This window comes from Pangasianodon hypophthalmus, chromosome 17 (genome assembly GCF_027358585.1).
Source record: "Pangasianodon hypophthalmus isolate fPanHyp1 chromosome 17, fPanHyp1.pri, whole genome shotgun sequence".
In the NCBI taxonomy this organism is placed as follows: domain Eukaryota; kingdom Metazoa; phylum Chordata; class Actinopteri; order Siluriformes; family Pangasiidae; genus Pangasianodon; species Pangasianodon hypophthalmus.
In genome coordinates, this window is record NC_069726.1 from 6,000,119 (window position 1) to 6,023,663 (window position 23,545).

The 23,545-nt window shown below is 40.2% G+C and overlaps 2 protein-coding genes across 14 annotated transcripts in view; one reads left to right on the forward strand and one right to left on the reverse strand.

Annotated features, from left to right (window-relative positions):
• Positions 1-1,977, forward strand: part of pargl (poly (ADP-ribose) glycohydrolase, like) — a 12,377-nt gene extending 10,400 nt beyond the window's left edge. For all 11 annotated transcript variants that reach the window (XM_053241430.1, XM_053241435.1, XM_053241427.1 and 8 more), the window contains 5 exons: positions 486-564; positions 838-946; positions 1,030-1,138; positions 1,247-1,375; positions 1,536-1,977. In XM_053241430.1, the coding sequence (XP_053097405.1) occupies positions 486-564; positions 838-946; positions 1,030-1,138; positions 1,247-1,375; positions 1,536-1,654 (545 nt within the window). In that variant the 3' untranslated portion in view covers positions 1,655-1,977. The remainder of the gene's footprint in view (positions 1-485; positions 565-837; positions 947-1,029; positions 1,139-1,246; positions 1,376-1,535) is intronic.
• On the reverse strand, positions 1,965-22,272 carry ogdhb (oxoglutarate dehydrogenase b). Of its 3 annotated transcripts, none has more exons than XM_026944013.3 (23): positions 22,076-22,272; positions 19,746-20,134; positions 16,955-17,137; positions 16,346-16,439; positions 13,330-13,445; positions 12,237-12,391; positions 11,939-12,085; positions 11,745-11,835; positions 10,569-10,748; positions 8,937-9,065; positions 7,994-8,173; positions 7,695-7,847; positions 7,453-7,555; positions 7,121-7,249; positions 6,898-7,048; positions 6,659-6,786; positions 5,951-6,129; positions 5,801-5,872; positions 5,600-5,725; positions 4,898-4,970; positions 4,071-4,234; positions 3,065-3,219; positions 1,965-2,964 (listed from the first exon to the last, which is right to left on the reverse strand). In XM_026944013.3, exons 2-23 carry the CDS (start codon positions 19,971-19,973, stop codon positions 2,844-2,846), a joined length of 3,057 nt encoding a protein of 1,018 aa, XP_026799814.2. In that variant the 5' UTR covers positions 19,974-20,134; positions 22,076-22,272; the 3' UTR covers positions 1,965-2,843. The 3 variants fall into 3 exon arrangements, with proteins under 3 accessions (XP_026799814.2, XP_026799812.2, XP_026799813.2); XM_026944011.3 differs by lacking the exon at positions 16,346-16,439 and adding an exon at positions 16,035-16,137 and having other exon boundaries at positions 22,076-22,271; XM_026944012.3 differs by lacking the exon at positions 16,346-16,439 and adding an exon at positions 16,035-16,137 and having other exon boundaries at positions 22,061-22,271.
• Between the last annotated feature and the right edge of the window lie 1,273 nt (positions 22,273-23,545).

Below are 23,545 nucleotides of genomic sequence, written 5' to 3' on the forward strand. Positions count from 1 at the left end.
GACACCAAAATGGCACATGATAAGCAAGCAAATGCCATATAGGCCATATGCCATATTTAACCAAAAAGCACATAACAGTAAATAACCATAAGCTGAGCCTGAATCAAGTGAAAATCGTACACCTGGAGGAGTATTAGAGGTAGTGTTAATGTTAGCAGCAACACAAGGGTTTAGAGGAGCACAGTTCACACAACAGTGTGCTGAAAATATACTGCTCAGAGGCTTGGTTGAACAAGTCAGAAATATAGAAAATGCATCAGAGGATGCATTTTTTTTCTTATTAATAGAGATTAATATGTCTACTAGGCTAATCCAACATGAGAGTTTTCCAAAAACAGCAACTCTTGACCCCAAATTCGAGCCCTCGCATGCTGTCAGAATAAATGAGTTACTAGCACTTCAAAATTTGTGCTAAGACTATAGAATAGAAATGCTCTAAAACTAAAAAGAATTTCAAATTTAAAAAATGGCCACTGTTTCTTCAGGCGCCCAGATGTACAGCAATACGTCCGGCTACAGCGATAACTTTGAGTGGCACAGCCCCCATACAGACAGCACCGAAAGGTAAACACCTAAGCAAGAAAATGCAAATAAGCTCACCTCGAGTAAACTGGAGATTTTAGAAGTGCAAATTCAGAGCAATTTTACATTATTAATATTGCATATGAATTTATTTGTAAATACATTAATTGTGAAACTGTAATAATGGATTATCTGATATATTAGCTGACATATTATCCAGCTGTCCATTAGGCCTTAGTTACTATCTGCTAAAAGTTAGTTTTATCAATGAAGCATTGAGTAATAGTAGTTTTTAATCCCGTGGCTTTGTTATAGGGATGAATGGAAACGGCGTTACTGTCAGATTGTTGCCATTGATGCTTTGAATTTTGCTGACCCAAGACAGCAGTTCACTGAGAAAAGCATAAAACGAGAGCTCCTCAAGGTCAGCCGTCTCTCTGAAACATGAACAACTTTGTGCCTTATATTGGGTGGGCTGAATTTTATTCTCCATTGTTGTTTTTAAAGGCGTACGTCGGCTTCAAGGAGGATTCTAACATTCCTTCTGAATACACTCCTGCTGTTGCAACTGGCAACTGGGGATGCGGAGCTTTTAAAGGTGATCCAATGCTCAAAGGTAATCAGCAGTGTCTGCCCCAAACATCATGCTATGCTGCATATAATGGACATTAGTATATTTCAAAACATTTTTTTTTTTACCTAATCTCTCACTGGCCTGTAAAAGCTCTTATCCAGATGATGGCTGCAGCTGTGGCTAAGCGAGACTTGGCCTACTTCACCTTTGAAAATAGGAAGCAGGCAGAGGACCTGCAGAGAATGCATGAGTTACTGAAGAGTCAAAAGATGACTGTGGGTGAGTAGCACATGAGTCTAACCCTAATATTTCAAAACAGTAGTGTACCAGAGTAGCACATTTTTCCCACATTAACATGCTGTTGTAACATAATAGCCTTAACAGCGTTCAGTGTTTTATTACAGTAAACTCAGCTCTTAAAGTCTCCATCCTTCCGCAGGCAAGTTATACAATCTGCTGCAGGACTACTGTAGGTATTACAGTCATCATCATCATAAAGCAAAGAATGTGTTTGACTACATCAGCGAGAAGATGTGTGTTCGCCCCAGTCAGCTGTGAAAGCCTGCAGTTCTTGGGAAGCAGTACATTAAATCAATACTGTATTTCTCTTAATGTAGAAACTGTAAATGGTGTTCAATTCTGGTGTCAGGGTATACATTTAACCGCAGCAGAAACTTAAATGAAAATATTGTCTTTGGTGTGAAGCACTTTATAAAACTGTTTTCATGGGATTTTCATTACAAAAAAAAAAATGCAGGGTAGATATTTCTTTTAATAAGTAATGTCAATTTGTTTTGGAAATTAAAATTAAATTCCTTTAATTGCACCATTGTGCACATACAGTTTATGAAGAGAAGGAATAAAAATCTCAATGAAACCAAGATGCTTTTATTGAGTGAGGTATTTTAAGAATCCAACAAACAATATTAAGAAAATAAATAAAATTTCCTTTCACTAGTTTTGTAGAGGTCTGTTTGACATCATGTTTGACGATAAAAGGATATTTCATCTTTCTGTTTGAGTAGCCTCCTGAGTGTTATGTTTTAGCATAGAGGTCAGCGAAGAGAAGAATTGAGAAGGATATAAATAACAGAAGAGGTATATACTCTGCTTTCGCTCTTCTCCTTTGCAAAGCCTGAGTTATTGCCACAGGACAAATGGGTCATGTGTACAATCAATTGGTCAGTGAAATTTAATATCTAAAACGGGCAAGCATAAAATATTCCATTCACAACCTGTTAAAAACAATATCCACAGGTTCGATCCATGAAAAATTGTCCATTTCCTTCGACTCGCTCATAAAACCTTTACTTGTACTGGTCTTGTACTCCTGCTTAGAAACGCATGTTTGGACAAAGGTGTACACGGAGTGTCACAAACCTTTCATTGCATTTTTGTGTGCGCTTTGATACATAAATAGTGTTTAAAAAAAAAAAGTCTAAAATGTTTATTGATTCATGCACCATGTCAGCAGTAAAAGCCGCAATATTGAAGACGTGCAGTCTGTCTCCCATCTCTCCTGGAATATCTGCATAATGGTCCCAGTTTCATCCAGTGTTTTGAATTTAATTTTAAAAAAGTCTAGCCTGACTTACCATCTCTGATGCTCTATTACTGTTGCAATACAGAGACGGTGCCAGCGTAATGACTGGGGAACAGAATCATTGTATCTGTGGCTGGAGATGAAGACAGATGAAAGGGTGGCGCTTTCCTAGCAGGCAGCAGGGGGTTTTGGGTGGAGTGGTGTTTAGGGCTGGTCCTGGAAGGCATCCAGGTTGAAGGCTGTGTTCAGGAAACGATCCAGCTCCAGTAGATGGGCTTTCTTGTTCCCAGTGGCCGGGGCAGCAGCAGGCTCACGCCCAGCGTACCTGAGGATCAGAGCAAAACACAAACAAAAGAAACACTGCTGTAAACAGGAATTCCAGAAACATGAAAACAGAGACTCCAGAGAGGCGGAGAAAAGTTTACCAGACAGGACGTTCATGGGCAATGGTGGTGTGGATGCGCGGCCTGATGTAGTCATAGTAACCCTGGTTCTTGTGCTCCTCTTGGCACCACACCAGCTCAGCCTCTGGATACTTATCAATCTCTGCCTTCACCAAGTCAAACGGGAATGGAGAGAGCTGCAAAAAATAAAAGTTAGCTAAATTGTGAAGCTGACTGAGATGTTTGCTACAGTATGTCATTTGTCTATCGAGTTCGCTAGCAGATTTACAGCCTCTCTTTTCTTGCCAATGCCACGCCCCCTAGAATGCCTGAATGTAAGTGCAAAGGAGAGATTTAACTGTCAAATAACATGATTGACAGGCAAGCAGACATGCCTGTTTTTCCTGACTAGATGTTGGTGGTCCAACATTTGGTGCCAGAGCATATGTGTTACTGATGTATGCATGCGTGTATCTGTGTGTGTGTATATATTATATATCTAAAAAAAGAGAGAATAATAGTATACTTGTGTTGTAGTGGTAGTAGTAATATGCTGTACTCAAGGTATAGAATAGTATGCTATAATCAGATACTAGAATAGTATGTAATACTTGTGTACTAGAATGTTATTATAACCATGTGTTTATGGAGCCTGCTTTGTGCACAGAGGCATTGACATGCTGGAACAGGTTTGGGCCTCTTCATTACAGTGAAGGGAAATTGTAATGCTACAGCCTACAAAGACATTCTGTACAATTGTGTGCTTCTAACTTTATGACAACAGTTTGGAGAAGGCTCACATATGGGTGTGATGGTCAGGTGTCCACATACTTTTGGCCATAGAGTGTACTTATCTAGTAGAATAATACATAATACCTATGCACTAAAATATTATGTAACACTCATCTACTATAATAGTATGTAATATGTATACACTGGATTAATATGTAATACTAATTACATACTAGAACATTACAAGTATTTGAAACAGGAATCATTTTCCTCACATGGTCAGCTTATTCATCAGAAGTGTATCTGCGCATAGCACCTGTTCGATGCGGGCAATAGCCACAGTAGCCTCCATTTCTTTGTTCTTGCGCTGTTTGGTCAGGTCATAGTACACTTTGCCAGTGCAGAAGATGATGCGCTTTACTGCAGCTGGATTCTGGGATGCTGAGCCCTCCTCTGGGATCAAACGCTTGAAGTGTGTGCCTTCACATATCCAAACAGTACAAAAAACATTAACACAAACAGCAAAATGGTCACAAAAATTGAGAATATATGTTCAAGTGCAGTGACCAGTGATTTGGGTCAGTGTGTCAAAAATCAATATTGTAAAACACTAAACTCAGAAACATACCAAAAGTATAATAATATTGCATGGAATTAGATGTGTAGTGTTGAATGCAACTACCATTTCTGATGCTGGGTATATGATTAAAGAAAACCTTACTTAGGGATACACAATCTGTTCCTTTTGAATACAATAACAATAGTAGGGCTGAGTGATGCCGAAACGTGACACTGCTCCATTAGTGAGATTGGACAGGCACTAGAGCATTCATTTGCTATTAATGTCTTTGAGAGAATGAAATACACAAGCAACATGCTAACAGAAAGCAGGCTTGCTCTCTGCAAGTACATGGAGGCAACACATCCCAGGTATGCTGGCACCCAGCTTTTCATCAGAAAAGAATGTGTCAAATCCAGTCTGATACCAACACACCATGTCAAGCCAACAGTGGTTAATTCAATGCTTAGTATTGAAATGGTACAGCCCTAATATTAGTGCAAGAAATAAGTTAGAAAAAAAACATGTATTACCTTTTCAGTGGCAAAATAAGACAAGGTTTTAAATGTACTGAAAACACTCACCTTGGAGCATGTCGTCAAAATTGGACTTGGCTTCCGGGTGACGTAACAAGGATTTGGGGGTGAAAATAATTAGCTGTAGGTGCAAGTTAAAAAAAAAAAAAGTGATTAAGACTTTGTGTCGACTACTGTTGAAGAGAGATTAATTTTTTGTTAATTTTAGAAATGAATTACTTTATCTGTGACTAATAAATGTCCTGGGTATTAATAAAGTGACCATAAATGTAACAAAACATGATTAGAACCTTTAACGTTTAACCTTTAATTCGAGGGTGCAAATTAATTGAGTGCAGAAAGGGTCACCTCAGCAGCTTTGTAGCATTTTCTAAGTAAGATAAATGAGCTGCAATCTCATTTAATTGAACTTTAAGTTACGCAAGCTAGGACTCTAGCATCTTCCAATATGCAAATACAGGCCAAGTAGCACTTGTATTGCATGGCACTGCATATTCGTTGGATCTGGATTTCTGTTTAGGCTACCCTTTTCTGTTGTCCAATGACAAATTTTATTGGGTGACTTTAGTGAAATTAAATGTAATTAAATCTCAGACCTTTCAAAAGCCTAAAAACAAACTGGATAAACTGGTTACAACAGTAGTTGGTAAAATACATGTGACCTTCAAGAATTCTAGTGAACTTTAGGTATTGAACAGCAGTGCATGTATGTATGTATGTATGTATGTATGTATGGTTGGTGGCTCTCACAGGTTTGCGGAACGCTTGAAGGATCTGCCTCCTCAGCACATGAAAGTAGTTGGCTGGGGTGGAGCAGTTCACCACGATCCAGTTACAGTCATAGAGCTGCTGCACCTCAAAGTCAGCTGTGATTTTCTGAAATGAACATAAATAGTATCAGCAAAGACATACAAAATTGACTCCAGTACAGAAGTATAGTGTGGGACTTACAGGGAAAACATCAGGATCATCGTTGCACATCTGAAGGAAGCGCTCTGGACGAGCAGAGGAGTGTTCAGGACCCTAAGAACATCAGCTGTGTCTTACGAATTGTAAAGATTTAAAATCAATAGAGAGAATTTAGGGAGAACTGGAACATACCATTCCCTCCATGCCATGGGGAAGCAGTAGGACAATGCCATTTTGGCGCACCCACTTGGCCTGGCCAGCGCAGATAAACTGGTCGATGATGCACTGGGCTGTGTTGTGGAAGTCTCCGAACTGTGCCTCCCAGAGCACCAGTGCATTAGGGCTAGCCATCGCAAAGCCCAACTCAAAGCCTAGATAGGGACGGGGTTAATAATCACACTTTATAGGGTTAAGTTGTGTCTCAAAACACGGCCTAATAACATAATAACCATCTGTTCTGCATTTAAGGTTTGCATTTATGCTTTGCATTTAAAGGTGCTAAATATGCATGTGATGGAACCAGTAGTGGCAGACTGCATTCAATGTTACATTCAATTTAATGTAGTCGTTAATTAACTGTACAGAAATGGCACTGCGGATAAACTCTGTGTCACCATAATCAGTAACCATGATGTTTCTGTCATCTTCTACAAGCCCTAACTCTTCTGCTCTGTGGTGCAAGATAAGACAATTAATGCAAAAGGTGGCAATTGTTCCACACTTCATTTGTTCAGCAAATTTAGCCAGTAAAATAAATTTGTTTGTATGTCTCAGTGTGAACACACTAGACAGCTGATAAGCATGCAGTCTGAAACACAGCTCTAGTTTAAGTATGACATCATTTACACAAGAAGAAAGGTTAGTTTCCATGTCATATAATCTAAGATGTACAACACTTACCTAATACCCCATACTCAGACAGCGAGCTATTGCACACAGTGTAAGGAGCTTGGTTTTGGTCGAGGTGATTCATAGGGATGCAAGTTTTCTTGTCTACCTTCTGATCATGCAGTACATGGTGGCGGTGGCTACGGTCAGGACAAAGAGAGTCCATTAGAGTAACTACTAGCAATCTGATACGTTTTGAGTCACGTCAGAGGTAAACAATCTACTCTGTAACGCATTAATGTGAGCAGAACCTGAAGGTGCCTCTCTCCACGTCCTGGCCGCTAAGTCGCACATGGATGCCCTCTTTCAGCAAGGAGCCAAAGGCCATGTACTCGGCCAGGGCCCAGTCCACCGTCCGGTTCTCCACCATCGCCTCTCTGCTCTTCAGGATGCGGCTCAGACCTCGTAGAGAGAGAAAATGGATTTAGTTTTGTGAACGTTACTGTTTGTACATGTGAGAGTGGTGAAACACACCTCCGTGGATGGTGAAGCCATCAACAGGCACAGAGGAGGCCACTTTTCCGATGTGGACAAGCTGCTCTTCATTCAGGCCGGTGGAGGGACAGCTCATGCTCTTAGGCTGGCCATCCAGAGTGAAGAAATCTGCACACCCAGTCATTCCCATTTAAGTCAATGAGGCTACAACTAGGACACATGTATCTTAGTCACTGGTACAGAAGCAGATAAAGTGAAATGTTTTGGTTCGGGGTGGAGTGAAACAGCACCTCTATAAGATTGTTATGAAGCAACGCTATGGTAGTAATGGAAAACTTTGATCCATAACACACTGTCACACAGGCACATACCAGGCCAGGGAGAGTCAAGCCAGTGTTTTATGTGGAGGATCTTCTTGTCTTTGGAACGTGCGTAAGCCTCCTCGCAGATCTTGTCATAATTAGCGATCTCTTCCTAATGGTGTGCAGTGAAGAACATTTGCCTTAAGATTCCCATAATTAACTATAGTGTGTATATAATGCAGATTATGTTCATTTCTTTATGTGCTGAATTGTGTTTGATTATCATATGTGTATACGTCCTGCCATCTGACCTCATACTCCTGCCTGGTGACAACTTCCTCTGATATGAGCTTCTCTGCATATTTCTGCAATACAGTCTTCTGCATTTTAATCCGTTTGTACATCAGTGGCTGCGTGAACATCGGCTCATCCATCTCGTTGTGGCCGTTCCGCCGGTAACATACCTACAAATCCGTCCATGTATCAAAGTAAAAACAGAAACTGAACCAAACACATGAGATGTAAATGATACTATGCGATCACAGAGGTAACGTTCGAATTAAAGAAGTGCTCATTTGTGGTAGGAAAGAACAGGGAGTCTGCGGCTTACCAAGTCCACTACCACGTCTTTATGGAACGTCGCCCTCCACTCGGCAGCAACATTGCACACGTACATCACGGCCTCAGGGTCGTCAGCATTAACGTGGAAGATGGGGGCATTAACCACCCGGGCCACGTCAGTGGGATAGGGAGAAGAGCGAGCCATACGTGGGTCAGTGGTGAAGCCAATCTAATAAGACAACACAAGATGGTTGAGGGTAGGAACTATTCCTTTATTCAAGAATATGTCCCAAGTAACCAGTAAAGAGTTGTTGTGTAAACTTGCCCATTTCATATATTTGGATTGTGTCCTGAAATGATTTTAAGCACACGCATTAGCACTTAATGGATGGACTGATATCTGTGGGGGTACCAAATGAGCCCTTGAAGAGCCAAAAGCTGACGCTGTTATTGTATTCATTCATACCACAGAGCTTTAGTGTAGCAGCAAAGAAGAAATCATATAGATTTATCTTTGCTAAGAACATAGTCCAACTCTGATTTTCGCAGTGTTTTTTTTTTCCCAACATTGTTGTAGGTTGATACACTGGACGATGCATTTTAGCATTTGGTGTAAAGCATAACATCAAAGGCCGATTAATAGAGAGTAGCAGAGAGCTTATCATTGTCAGTCTAGCCATATACAAGTCTACAGTAGAAAGAAACTGAAACGAAAGAAAAGCGAACAGGCATCCATTGAACCCGTGTGTCCTGTTGCATTCACCCTGTCACTTTGTCTCCATTTAAGTCTAAGTCCACAAGGTATTTGTATGATACTGATACTTATGGGTAAATGAAATAAACACAAATCTGGACATTATTCACCGTCCCATTTTCTTGTATCACATTTTTAAGTGAACTTTATTACAAATATAGCTGGCACAACTATAGCTGAATGGTTGTTGTAATATACTTGGGCAGGTTCATCTGAAATGAGGGGATGGGACACACACCTGGTTGTTGACGACCACATGTACTGTGCCATGAGTGGTGTAGGAGGGAAGATCACTCAGGTGAAAGGTTTCATACACGATGCCCTGACCGGCAAATGCTGCATCTCCATGTAGCAGAATAGACATCACCTGTGGGGAAGGCCACAGTAAAGTCAAAATATGCACTTTTCATGAAGCAGGTTGAGACATTAAAGATGTCTATGCTGCTTCCCCTGTTCTCGTACAGTGAAAAGCTGGTCAGGCAAGATTCCACAAAATGAAAGTGGACACAACATATATAGACAGATTACAAGTTACAGGAAAATCCTGAATAACTGAGTGAAGAATGTGCAGATGCTTCTAGACAGGCATACCGTGAGATACATTTAAACAATTGCCGTCATATAATGCACTGTTACGCGCATTAAAATGCCAAGCCTATCTGACCTAGATTTTAGATTAAGATGGTAGGAGAAAAAGCTCTAAGTGCCTTTGAAAAAGGGTTCATTACTGGGGCACTGATAGCAGGCGCTTCAGTCACAAACATGACTCAACTGGCTTTGTTTCAATAGTAACAGTGACTAGAGTGTGAAGTAATATCTGCATTTAAATCTATGGGAAAACATCAGTATATCAGTTTGGAAATTGTGGTCAAAAGCACCAAGTCAGTGACTGATATTCATGTATTATTGTGATGTATAAGAAACAACAGAAGAGCGACAGTTCTTTAGGTGAAAGAGAATGTAAATTCTGGACGTGAACAAAAGCATAGACAAGGAAGGAAGTTATAGCAGGGTTGCATTGCATAAACACCTCATTAGAAAGACATCCGAGAGTTCAGTAGTGCAAAAAACCAAAGGCAATGTTCTACAGAGACGTGGGGGAAAAAAAAGTGAGACAGTCAGATGAGTCATCCTTATTCAACCATATTCCAAACAAGTGGGCGAGAGCATGAGTGGCTTTACACCACTCATGGTACAGGGGGTCTGATGACTCTGTCTTGCAGTGGATGGCATTTTTGCTGGCACAGTTTGTGTGTCCAATTGTCCCCTTAGAGGGACGTGTCACTGCAAATCAATACAAAGTTATTCTGAATACCTTTACCCTATGGTGAAACGTTTCCACTTGAAGCAAGTTGTCTCTTCTAGGATGACTTTCATATGGCACGAAGGCTGACTGAATGGTTTAATGGTTGACCGAACACGTTAAGACACTTTATGTATTTTTTCTTTTATTCTGTAGCGTTCCAATTTGCATAGATATTGAAAGTAACGTGCATTCCAGTTTAATGTCACTCACTGTACTTAAAACCCAAGTTTAGCTATACAATAAAGGTTAGTATTATTTACGTTTAACAAGCAAGCATGCAATAGACTTAGAATTGAATAAGCAATAAGCCATTCAGTTGATACATACATATTTTTGGAAAGCAGTATGCTACCGTTCCCTTACTATGTCTTCATGAGATTTTAAAGGACACGGCATACAACCTGTCCTAGGCAGTATATAGGATCTGAATGGGTGTTTTACTCAATATTTTTAAAGATCATCTAACGGTGAAATTTATGTTATAAAAATATAACATATTTATGGCTTGACAGTTACAGGAATAAGCAGTCTGGGTTTGTAAGATAGGTAGTAGTAAGTGCAGACCCTGTTGCCTTCAGTGTCTCCGCAGTAGAATTGCTCAGCCTTGGTCTTGCCCTGCACTACCGGGTTCACTGCCTCCAGGTGAGAGGGGTTGGCCACCAGAGACAGGGTGATGTTGCGGTCAGTCGCGCGGTTAATCCTTCTGTGATACATCCCCAAATGATATTTCACATCACCTGAACCCTGACAGACAGACAACAGAAGGGAAACAGAAAGAACACAGAATGAACTACTCTAAATCAATGCTCTAAATCCAAAGGCTAAGCATGACAGAAAAGAAATTCGCAATGACCCCATAAAACCACTGGAATTCTATTTTCTTTTAACTGCAGGTGTTTTTTTTTGTTCTTCTCCATTTCATTCTTTCCATGCATTTTGTCCTCTCATTTATAATTGTGTGACTAGGGCTGGGTGATAATTAATATAAATCCGATACTGTGATATCATGGACATCTTGACATATTTTAATAATTTATTTTTTTCACAAACTGAAGCTTATTTGATGGCAACATTTTGGACTTAATTTTCAGAATTGTAAAATGTAAAAAAAAAAAAAAAAAAAAACGATTTGAAAAAATGCCTTCGAAATCGAGATTATTCTTCTTCCAAAATTTTTTCTGCTAACTAGTCCTGCAGTTTGCAAGATATCAAAATGGAACAAATGCCAGATTGTACAGCAGCTTGGGAAAGGGGTGCTTTTCTACAGAGTTTTGAGTGGGCATGCAGTTCCTGCATAGCGGCCATTTGAGGTGAGTTTTTTCCTAAAGGAATGAATGGAAACTTTTTTAAACTTGTGCAAAACCGTATGTGCTACAGACATAAAACTTGACCATTCTGTAGTACTCCTGCTCTCTACTCAAGCAAAGGAAAAGCCTGGTCCACCTAATTGTGGACCTATAGCACAGCATAGCAAATTATGTACCAAATCTTTTACCATAGCAACCGCCTGACAATGCCCCATCAACCCCTTCATGACAACTGGGAATTGCGTTGACTGCAAAATTACTCCGTATTTTTGTCAGGAAAGGCTTTTTTCTAGTTTTGTAATATTGCCCACCACTGTGTGTAAAAATGTCACATTTAAAGATACACGTAGCTAATCTAAAGCTAATTACTAATTAGGATAATCACTGTTATGAGCAGTCAAGACTAGTATGACAAAAGACTTAAAAAGCCAACCTCATCAGCAGCCTCAAGCTTGGAATCAAACTGACAAAAGATCTGCTCCAGCTCTTTACGGATGACGTTGGCCAGTACATTCAAACGTCCCCTGTTGGGAAAGGAATACTGATGTGAAACACTCTTTATGCATGCAATCTTACTCAAACTTATCCAAGCCATGACTAAAATGTGGCAAAGAGTGGCTGAGGTACCTGTGGGGCATGCCCAAGATCACATTCTCTACACCGTTCTCACTCGACTTGTCAATGATTGTCTTGAGGGCAGGGATAAGTGCTTCGCATCCCTCCAGTCCAAAACGCTTCTCTGAGGACCACTTCCTCTGTAGGAACTCTTCAAATCTGTTGGAAGCAGAAAAAACCCCACCATACCATAGTATGATCCACGGCAGGGGTATTCAACTAAAATGTGTAAATTTGTAAAAACTTTGCAAAAGAAACCACAAAACTCATTTCAAATCAGCTGAAAAGGACACCGTAAAATTTTGCCCACCTAGTAGAGCGGACCATGCGGGCTAGAAGGTTACGTTTCTCCTCTGGAGTGAACTGCATCGTGCCAGGCTTCTCAAACTTCTGCCGGATCCATTGGCACTGCTCTAAGTTATTGATGAACATAAACTCCACTCCAATGTGCTGACAGTATGCCATCTGCAATCCAGGGGGCAGCATTTACACACATCACTACATTCTTCCACTGCATACACAGTCGGTTCATAACCATACAAGAAAAACACAATGTTTAAAGGGATTGCTCAACATGAACTATAACTTTCAATACTTATATTTCTGTACGAATTAAAACATGACAGGGAGTGCTGTTGTAGTAACGTAATACAAGTTGATTATTTTCCAATAACACAGTTTTATTCTTCTTATTCCACAGCAATTCATCAACACTAAGAGGGTTTATTCATTAAAACACAACATGTACTTTTTAAAAAATTTTATCGTTACATTTGATGATGTGAAATATCTGGGAAATAAGTTAATTCCTGTTATCACATCAGCCTTTATTGGTTTCTCTCTCGAAGTTAATAACACAAATAGAAAAAAAATAAATAAATAAAAAAAATGAAGCATGGCATGTTACTGAGAAACCACAAACCACAAAGCCCACCGCCCTGAAGACTTTCCGGTGTCGGAAAACTTTACAGTTACTTACCTATGACTGTTACACCGGAGACTCCTCCAGTCTCTGTAAGCTGTTATTATAGAAGCCTTGTGGCGGGAACTAACTGCTCTTATGGAAAATTAATCAACATCTTCTGACCAGTGACAATTGACCAGCAGTACTGTGGTATAAATGTTTATTACTATTCAGCCTCTATATAAATATTCACTGCTTTTGATTCCTTTATATAAGCAAAAAAAAAGGCTATAATATTTAAATATGATTTGCACTGTCAATTGATAAAAATCACTGTACAGGCTCGCTACACTCTTTTTTTTTTTTTTAATTAAATATGCTGTTGATCACTGCATGTATCTTACTTTCATTCCACGTCAGCACTGTTTGTGTGACCTAACAATTTAGATCCAACGTGACGAGAGATAAAGGGTTAAATACTGCACTGCAGCATGTGTACCTCTAAGCGGCGGATGATCTCCCTGAGTGGCAGGGCGCTTTCACTGCCCCCGATGAAGGTGGTGGTGGGAAGTCGGAACACTGTGTCCAGGTCCGAATCGCTCAAACCATAAAAGCCTGAACACACACATACGGACAGAGAGGACCAAAAACGAACCGCCATTGCCAGCCGTGCCAACAAACCCAAACCAGAAAGAGAGAGGGGGAAAAAAAAATCATGTTAGAGGAGTAACAAAATACAATGTAATTTCACACACACACACCACAGAAAGCTGATACATGCAGAGAATGTGAGAAGGGGCAAAAGAAAGAGAAAAAGAGATGAGAGGGTGAAGTATTTAATGTTAATGTAACTGAACATGAATACATTTGATTTATTAGGTCACTTTTTCAAATGATACGTTCCAAAAGCTGGCTTGGAAGGTTCGCTTACTTTCTAGAAGTTTCTCACTACATTATACAGCCTAGCCATTATACAACCCTTTAGTTGGCAAATTGCCACCAGATACGTGCTGCATGAGTACCAGTTTCAAAACAAGAATGTTCTTTTGTACATACTGTACCCCAAAAGAAACCACATTACTCATTAAGACTACACCCTAACAGGTGTAAAAGTTGAATGATTCAAAATATTGTCGGCAAACAGTGCTGGCATTCTACATGCAAAGCAACTTTAGGCAACAATACACTGTATAATAATACTGCATGCCATCCATTTACCTGTTTTGTCACTTACATATTGTTCATTGAACAGAACTCGTCTTTCGTGTGACGGACTATACACGAGTTTTGTATAGTGTATTGTATTGTATAGTGTATTGTTTTAACCAACCTATTTCTCTATTACTGTAAAGGATCTAAGTATGACAAAAGATTCAAACGGAAACAATTCCTTTACTTTAAATAGACTGGAACACTTCCAGTGTCTTCTCCTGCTCAAAAGCCTAGATTATTACAGTTATAGGAGAGAACCTGTTACAGAATGAGGAGACGATTGGAATAATCGAGGCTTGGAGAATCTAAAATAAGCCCCAGATGTAATATAAGATGTTCTATCTGGGCCTGGTTTAGTTTTATAGTCAATTAATCCATCTATGGTTGATTTTTAATTAATTATTCTAGCAACTGCTTCCCTGTTTAAATGGCAATAACAAATGTAAGCAGCCCCTGTGTGGCACAACATAATGTTGTTTGGAGCTCAAATCTTAACACCACTACAGATATCCTTGGCCGAGAGTCCAAGAGACTGGCTCTGGCTGGGAAGGATGACATTACTCTCTCCCTTCTCGATTTGAGTGACATTAGCCAATCATGGGAGGCTGTGAGCTCGTGCAAAAGAGAGCGGTTATTGTCTCGTCCAAAAAAAATAAATAAATAAATACAATACTGAAATGTAAATAAGCAGCGAGGAAAAATGGCACAACAATACACCAAATCTAAAGTCAAGATTATACTAAGGATAATGTCTATGAGTGCAAAACCACAACAAGGTAGTTAATCAGTGATCCTTGTGCTCTCTGAAGTTTTAATTAAACCTCTATTGACATGCTTGTTGTGCTCATCTCCACTACACAGCTAAAGGATTTTGGGTCTCAGTTGAACGTCTAATCTCCAGACAGAACAAATGAAGCCTGTCCTTGTTTGAACATGGCAGTTGTTTTGCTTCTACCAGCAATTAAAAATGAAAGTGAAAGCAGCAGAAAAATTTATCTCAAATATTTGTGGTCACAGAAGACTGCTTTGTGAGAGCAACAATGTAAGAATCTAACCTGGTGTGTAGGTCAAAAGCGACACAAAAATATTGACGTTATTACAGAAATATTTACATGCACGTCAACAGATTAATTTTTGATACGGTGACACTTTCTGTGAGATGATGTCACCACATCAATAATTAAGCCAGAGCCTAATTATCCCTGGCTGCGTTGCCTGGGCAAGGGTGTCTGATGCTGAAAGACCCGAAACACCCGATGACCCCCGGTTACATTACTGATGATGTGTCCAAGTGTATCACGAGATATATTATAAACCCAAAAACCTATTTAACATTTATGGAAGGAGTCTCCAGTGTAAGCCTTTCAAGTCAAAGGTAAAGCTGTGACTTCCAACATGGGAAACTCTTCCTGACCACCTGATTTTTAAACTACGTAACTTCTCTGTAATTATTCTGTTGTGTCAATTTTGTGGGAGAATGTGTGTGTGTGTGTGTGTGTGTGTGTGTGTGTGTGTAAACTCTTTAACTGGCATGAGGACAATTCAAAGTGAAACAAAGAGACTGCCGTTCACAGCATAAATGGAAATACCGATGGCAATCGCAGCAACACCGTAGTGAAAGGAACACTGCAGACAGGTTTAGAAGGGAAGAAACAACTAACTAAATGAAAGACAACAAACTGCTACAGGTCACATGGACAGTTTCCAATGGGTAAATATACAGGAGTCAGGCTCCACTATGGGTAAATAATAATAATAATAATAATAATAATAATTATTATTATTATTATTCCCCTGCCAATCTCTTCTATTCCCCTTTCACTTACTGACCCTGCGGTGAACTTGTCCTACCCACTGAAAACATCCATGCAAGACAGGCTGTAGCGACACGCCATGCAAGTTAAAGCAGAGTCAACACTATCGAGGATGAATATGCGAGTGACATAAACCCCCAAAACTATCTCTTCACACCAGCCCGTAGCAAAACCTCACCAAGCTTATGGGAAGATGTGATAATATCCATGGGGACGCACAAATCGAGATCAGCATCCATAATTCCCAGGGGGTCCAGCTGGGCAACGTGATGCCCGCGTATCTGTACAGGTTTTCAGGAGAGATAGAGACAAACAGGAGCCAACAGCAAGAAGGAGAGAAAGAGAGGAGACAGTAATCCGAAAGAAAGCGAAACAGTAAAAGCCAAAAAAGACGAAGCACGAGGACAGAAGGGGAAAATAAAAGGAAAATGAACAAAGACTGGTCAATGTCGCTCAGCACAGACACTACACCGCACAAGCGCTTCTCACCGACTTGATGGAACCCCACTGTAACCGGGGAATCGTCAAAATTTACACAACTGATGCCCAAAGGATCAAGTTTGGCCACGTGGTGACCTCTCATCTGCAAACAAGGCAACAGAACTATCTAAATAATTGAGTGTGTGCTTAGTACTTATGATGCTAAGTAAATTTAATAAAATTTCTTGGGATATTTTTCCATTGTTACATCAGTAAAGTTAATAAATAGAATTCAACACAATTTTTTGTATGGACAACATCTGACTAATATGAAGAATAACAAAATAGGGTAGACATATTTTAATTCAAAGTTAAATGAACTACACTGTGACTAATGCTGGATAATAACATTAAATATAAAGGATATTACATTTTTGGTAATTCTATTATAATACAGTTACACCATTTTATACTGGCGCAGACAAATGTATTCATCTGTATTCACCTATTTGAAAAGGGAAAAACAATTAGTATGATCATAAATGACGCACAAAATTCTCATCAATGCTCATTTAATGTAATGTCAAAGTGTATCTAGAGTGAAAATAATATATAATAGGTACCAAGCACAGTGATGACAGTTTGGTGCCTGAACGTTTGGGAGAGCGAGATGCCTACCTGGTACGCGCGGATGAGAGACTGCACAGCCAGGTGGTCCTCGACGAGCTTCTCCACCTTGGCTTGAGATCCAACCAGCGCCTGAGGTAGCAAAGACGTTATCGCCGCAGGAGGAGGGGGACTCTGGTAGGCAGCGCCGGGGGGCGCACCAGCACTGGCATTGCGAAAGAAGATGTCCCATGACTGAATGGCAGACGTGAAACAGAAACACAAGTGTTAGACAATGGTATTACTATATTAAAAACCCTACAATGAACAATAAGGATTTTACTTAATTTCAAATCACAGATTTCTAACAACTTAGCACAAAGAGCAATGACAACGCCTTGGAAAATGTACACTCCCTCCTCGTTAAAACGTTCCCTTCTTGAAAGTGTAAATAATTTTTTAAAAAGCCAACTGGCAATAATAAATGCTTTGCATTCCTGAATGAATGCCACCAGACAGGCACTAAATATTTAGCAGCCAAAAAAATCTAGATCCTTGCAAACCCAAATAAAAACCTGTTAAATAACAACAGGAAACAAATAAACTGAAGTTTAAATTCAGTTTTCATTAAATAATTGAGAGAATTCATATCCTGATGCTTAAGTGTAAAGTAAATAATCTAGAGTAAATAAAATATAATAGGTACAAGACACAGTGATGACAGTTTAGGTATTAAACCTACAAGAAATTAAGTATACAGGTGCAAGAGTATTTGACATAGAAAACACTAATTTCTATATTTAATTGTGTTAACAGATCTGCAAATTAAAACACAGCTCATGTTTACTTTCTATGAACCCTTTATTATGTGCCTCAGAAACCCATAAACTGACTTAGAGATTACTCAGTTACACTAAAATTGTAAACTGCAGTTAGATTATTCAGTTAAATGAAAACTTAATTTCAGTTAGATGATTCAGTTACACTAAAATTATAAATTGGAGACAGATGATTCAGGTACACTAAAACTATAAATTGGAGTGAGATTATTCAGTTACACAATTTATAATTGGAGTCAGATGATTCAGGTACACTAAAACTATAAACAGGAGTCTTGGCACATATCAGTAATCAACTGCTAAGGGACAATAACTTTCCAACATTTAACCAAAAAAGTTAATTGTTTGGAATAAGTTACATTACCATATAAATTGGAGTCAGATCATTCAATTACAGTAAACTGTAAATTAGAATCAGATGATTCAGTTACACTGAGATTGAACACTAGTGTCAGAGGGTTACTTAATAAAATCAACACACACATTTAACCTTCTCCAACTTCCATTGCTGGTTCAAACCCCATTTGTGAAGTGAAGTGACTTGTGGCCAAGTATGGTGACCCATACTCGGAATTTGTGCTCTGTATTTAACCCATCCAAGTGCACACACACAGTAGTGAACACACATACACACCGTGAACACACACCCGGAGCAGTGGGCAGCCTTTTTTTTTTTTTTGGGTTTGCTTTTTTCGATAAATTCAATTAACGTCTCATGATCTTATTATTCAGATACATGTAAAAAAGACCTGACTGCGCACTGAATGAAAATCATACCTGTATTTCAAGGCAGCTAAGTATTAGTTTGGAACTGAGCCATATAGCCCTAGGGATATACACTGATCAGCCATAACAACAAAAACCACTGGCAGGTGAAGTGAATAACATTGATTATCTCATTACAGTGGCACCTGTCAAGAGGTGGGATATATTAGGCAGCAAGTGAACAGTCAGTTCTTGAAGCTGATGTGTTGGAAGCAGTAAAAATGGGCAAGCATTAGGATCTGAGTGACTTTGACGAGGGCCAAATTGTGATGGCTAGACAACTGGGTCAGAGCATCTCCAAAATGGCAGGTCTTGTGGGGTGTTCCCGGTATGCAGTGGTTCGTATCTAACAAAAGTGGTCCAAGAAACGATAACCAGTGAGCTGGCGACAGGGTCATGGGCGCCAAAGGCTCACCGATGCGTGTGGGGAGCGAGGGCTAACCTGTCTGGTCAGATTCCACAGAAGAGCTATTGTAGCACATATTGCTGAAAAAGTTAATGCTGGCTATGATAGAAAGGTGTCAGAACACACAGTGCATTGCAGATTGCTGCATATGGGGCTGTGTAGCCTCAGACCGGGCAGAGTGCCCATGCTGACCCCTGTCCACTGCCGAAAGCACCTACAATGGGCACGTGAGCATCAGAACTGGACCATGGAGCAATGGAAGAAGGTGGTCTGACCTCATGAATCACATTTCCTTTTACATCATGTGGACGTCTGGGTGCGTGTGTGTCGCTTATCTGGGGAAGAGATGCACCAGGATGCACTATGGGAAGAAGGCAAGCTGGTGGAGGCAGTGTGATGCTCTGGGAAATGTTCTGCTGGGAAACCTTGGGTCCTGGCATTCATGTGGATGTTACTTTGACACGTACCACCTACCTAAACATTGTTGCAGACCAAGTACACCCCTTCATGACAACAGTATTCTGTAATGGCTTTGGCCTCTTTCAGCAGGATAAGGCACCCTGCTACACTGCAAAACAATTGTTCAGGAATGGTTTGAAGAACATGACAGGAAGGTGTTGACTTGGCCTCCAAATTCCCCAGATCTAATGTCTTGGTGCCAGATACCACAGCACACCTTCAGAGATCTTGTGGAGTCCATGCCTCGACAGGTCAGAGCTGTTTTGGTGGCTATACAATATTAGGCAGGTGGTTTTAATGTTATGGCTGATCGGTGTAATTGCATATAATGAGCGTTTTACTGAAAAGTGTACCACATTTAGGCCTTATAACACATTTCTTGAGACAGGCTTACCTTATGCACACTCCTGGGGTTCTCCAGCCAAGCATAGTACATCTCCTCCAAGTAGTTGGAACTCGTGCCATTGAGGAAGGGCTCAGCAACAACAGGCGCTGTGTAGCACCTGTTTGGTTGAAACGTCCTTAGTGCACAAGCCGCTGACCTCTGCTGCACAACATTCTGAGCGTTCTGTGCGGCTGTGAGCGGCCGAAGCCGGGCAGCACAAGTCCTTAAGCGATACATTGCAGTCTTTAAAGCAGCTCACGGCTTCTTCACCGCTCCAAACCAGCAGCCTCAAGAAACTCCTTAATGAAAATACCTCAGATTCACAACGCACAGGATGTAGATAGCTGCTACCGCCGTGCTCCTCTCCCAGTGTCTTCTCGATTGGGCAGTTCCACAAGCTGAGGTGGCAAAGTTGAAGCTTTAGCCATAAAACTGGTATGATGACATTCATGACTATTATAATGCCACATGACAAAAACAATCTGTCTAGTGCTAATAGTGCACCCAATGATGTTATACCTTACATATAGCATAGAGATGTTCTCATTCTTTTTCAGTGTGTAAAACTACAGTGAGTTGCTGGAAACTTCAACTAGAGGTTGTAAGTTGTAATTCCCGACCTCCCGACACCCCATTAACTCGAAATTCCGACTTGTGAACTCGAGGTAGTCTTCTCAACTACAAGTTACTCCGATTTCAGGGAGTGACGTCAAATCAACATGGCTGTCCACAACACCACTCATCACAGTTAGCTGGCTAGCTTGTTGCTAACACAAGACAAACATCAAACTGTCCATGTTTTTTTCCTACTTTGTACCTCAAATGCACAAAAGGTTGAAAATGACGTCATTTCGAGCTCTGACTTCCCAGTACCGAGGTAAGTCGAATGCAGGATGTTCCAACTGACCAATCGCTGATCACAATTGTTCAGAAGGACCAATCACTTTTTTCCTCTCACACACGTCTTTCTTCTTGGCGATATTTACTTAAGTATTAAAAATCAAGTTATTCGTTTCATTTCGAGACTGCTCACTACCACTGCATATTTCTGTCTATGTTCTTGCTAGAATTACAGTATTTTTTTTTTAAATACGTAAATAGTTTGTGGTGTTATTTAAACTGTGCTGTTATTTAACAAAGAAAAACATAAAATCGTTGTTATGGTGAAGCTTTCTGTAAGGAGATGTTTACTTAACATTTACGGAAGGAGTCTCCAGTGTATGCCCTTTGTAACGGTCGATACGTTTTCTGACAGAAGACTTTGAGCTTTCTAGCTTCTCTGTAACATAACTGTGCGTTTTTATGTCTCATTAAATTCAAGAGAGAGAAAAAAAAAGAGGCTGGTGAAGGAACGACTGTTATAATATAATACAATATGATATAATAAAAGTGATAACAGGAACCAACTTGTCTCGTTGATGTTCCACAACATCAACTCTAACTATGAAAGGTTAAAAACCATGAAGAGTCGTTCTTTAATAACTTAAAGAAGTGTAAAACTGCAAATTGGAGTGATATAAAAAGAATAAAATGCTTCAGGATGTACTGCATAAGAAAATAATCCACTTTGGGGTGGGAACATCACCCACACCAGCCCATCTTTCATTATTTTCCTGTAACAATTTGTCCTCAAGCATTTTATTTCTTACTTACTTTTATTCTGTCTTCTTCATGTAACACTTAATGATATGCAAATACCACGGCGATGCAATGAATATGCAAATGAGCCGTGACGTCACCTGGCGACTCCTAGCGGCTTTTTGAGCACGCATTAGCTACTTTCCCCTGAAAGAGTTGGCAACAGTGCAGCCGTGCTAGCTAGCTGGCCAAACAAAGCGCTTACTCAGCTAATTTGCTAATTTGTGAAAATAGCTAACTGTTATTCACTTGCCCTAGCTAAAAGCCGGTCTACTGGGCATTTAACTAGGGAGAACTGCACTTATTTTCCTTTGACTAAGCTTAAGGTTGATAATTCAGTTAGCGGTTAGATATTAGGGATTGTTGAGGTACAGGCTCAGGACCAATACAAAATAAAAACAACAACAACAACAACAGCAGCAGCAGCACAGGACAAAAAACTAGCTAATTAGACAAACCGCAGTATGCTGTCCTGCTGATAAAAAAACAGCTTAGAGCAGCAAAATTCATCAGCTGCATGAATTTCACACTGCTGTAAGCTGTTTTCTTGTTTTTTTCCCCCCCCCGCACTGTTAATGTAGCTAACTGTTATCTATTATATATGAAGAAAACTAATTAAACTAATCAGCTCAGAGCGCTGACGCTCAATTTATGCGCCAGTAATATAAAGGAGACTGAAACTTTACCTTCAGTTTACCTACCGCAGTGAACGAGCTGGAGAATCCTCACAATAAAACTGACAGTTCAAACAGCAATAACCCATAAATGTTTGAATTTTCGGTGTCAGAGCCAGCCCGACACCAGCACCAGCACTGCTGTGGGTGTGTGTGTGTGTGTGTGTTCCAAGTTTCAAACACCGGAGAGCTCGCGGGATTGCGTCACTGGGCATGTGGCGTCATGAGCCGAGGTTCAGCCCATAAACACAGGGTTTCTCAAGCCAGGGACGCCATTTTAACCAGGGCCAGTTGATATAAATGTGCTAACAGGGCTTAATTCTTCAAAAATACATCATTGTAGGATTTACTTTTGGCATCAACATCAGCTTTTTTTGCAGTTAACAAACGACTTCTTTTTTTTTTGAGCAAGCGAGTGCAACAGAACCACACAGTAGTATGAAGAAGTGAGGCTGGGGCTGATTTCTTTCTAGCCCACACTGTAGATTCATGAAGGTTTTCAGTGACAATAGTGTCAGGTGATTACACATAGTCATGGGTGATGACTTGGGTTAAATAATATAAACATTTAATGTATCCAACCATCTTCTGTACCACTTTTCCTACATGGGGTTGCAGGGAGCCTGGAGCCTATCCCAGGGGACACCCTGGACAGGGTGCCAATCCATTGCAGGGCACATTTGCACACACACTCCCATTTACACACTACGGACAATTTAGAGATGCCAATCAGCCTACAACGCATGTCTTTGGACTGGAGGAGGAAACCGGAGAACCTGGAGGAAAGCCCAGAATCACAGGGCAGAAGCGGGAATTGAACCCCCAACCCTGGAGGTTCGAGGGAGACGTGCTAACCACTAAGCCCCCATGCCCCCCAACATTAATTTATATTTAAATTAATTATTTTTGGATAGGTATGCTGGCCAGAAAGGCAAGGCTAAACCCCCATGTGACACTAAGGACCCAAAGGAAGGTTTAGCTGAAACAGGAGCATTGCTCTGCAGCATTGTTTGCACAAACATGGTCTTCATGGAAGAGTCATCAGAAGGAAACCGTACCTGCCATCAAAGGTATCTTTGGAGAAAAAAGGACAACTTGCAAACTGTTAAGTATGGGGTGGACCTGTTATGCTTTGGGGTTGTGTAGCAGCCGGTGGCACAGGTAACACTGCATGTCATGTGTCCATATGCATTTGGTCATTCCTCTAAAGGGAGTGTTACTAAATACTGACTTAGTATGACTGTGCCTTTGTGCACATTACATTTTTTCCCCTATTTTTTAAAGTTAAATTTAAAGTATTTGTGCAGTAAAGTATAGTAAAGTAAATTGGGCATTAATATTTGAAGAAAAATTTGGCCCAGGGTGCCTCAACATTTGCGTACAATTGTCTAACTGATTATACTGTATAATACTCAGATGGAAATTATGACTCAGCACTTGAAAGTAAAATATGTATTTGTCCCATTTCATCATCTCAGATATTGGACCTAAAAAACA

Excerpts from the sequence above, each read along its gene's own strand:
- ogdhb (XM_026944011.3), bottom strand. The coding sequence starts at position 19,973 with ATGTATCGCTTAAGGACTTGTGCTGCCCGGCTTCGGCCGCTCACAGCC. Across the intron at positions 12,086-12,236 it reads CGCATGGTCCGCTCTACTAG|ATTTGAAGAGTTCCTACAGA; the intron begins GTGGGCAAAATT and ends TGCTTCCAACAG. Across the intron at positions 4,971-5,599 it reads TTCAAGCGTTCCGCAAACCT|CTAATTATTTTCACCCCCAA; the intron begins GTGAGAGCCACC and ends TTGCACCTACAG.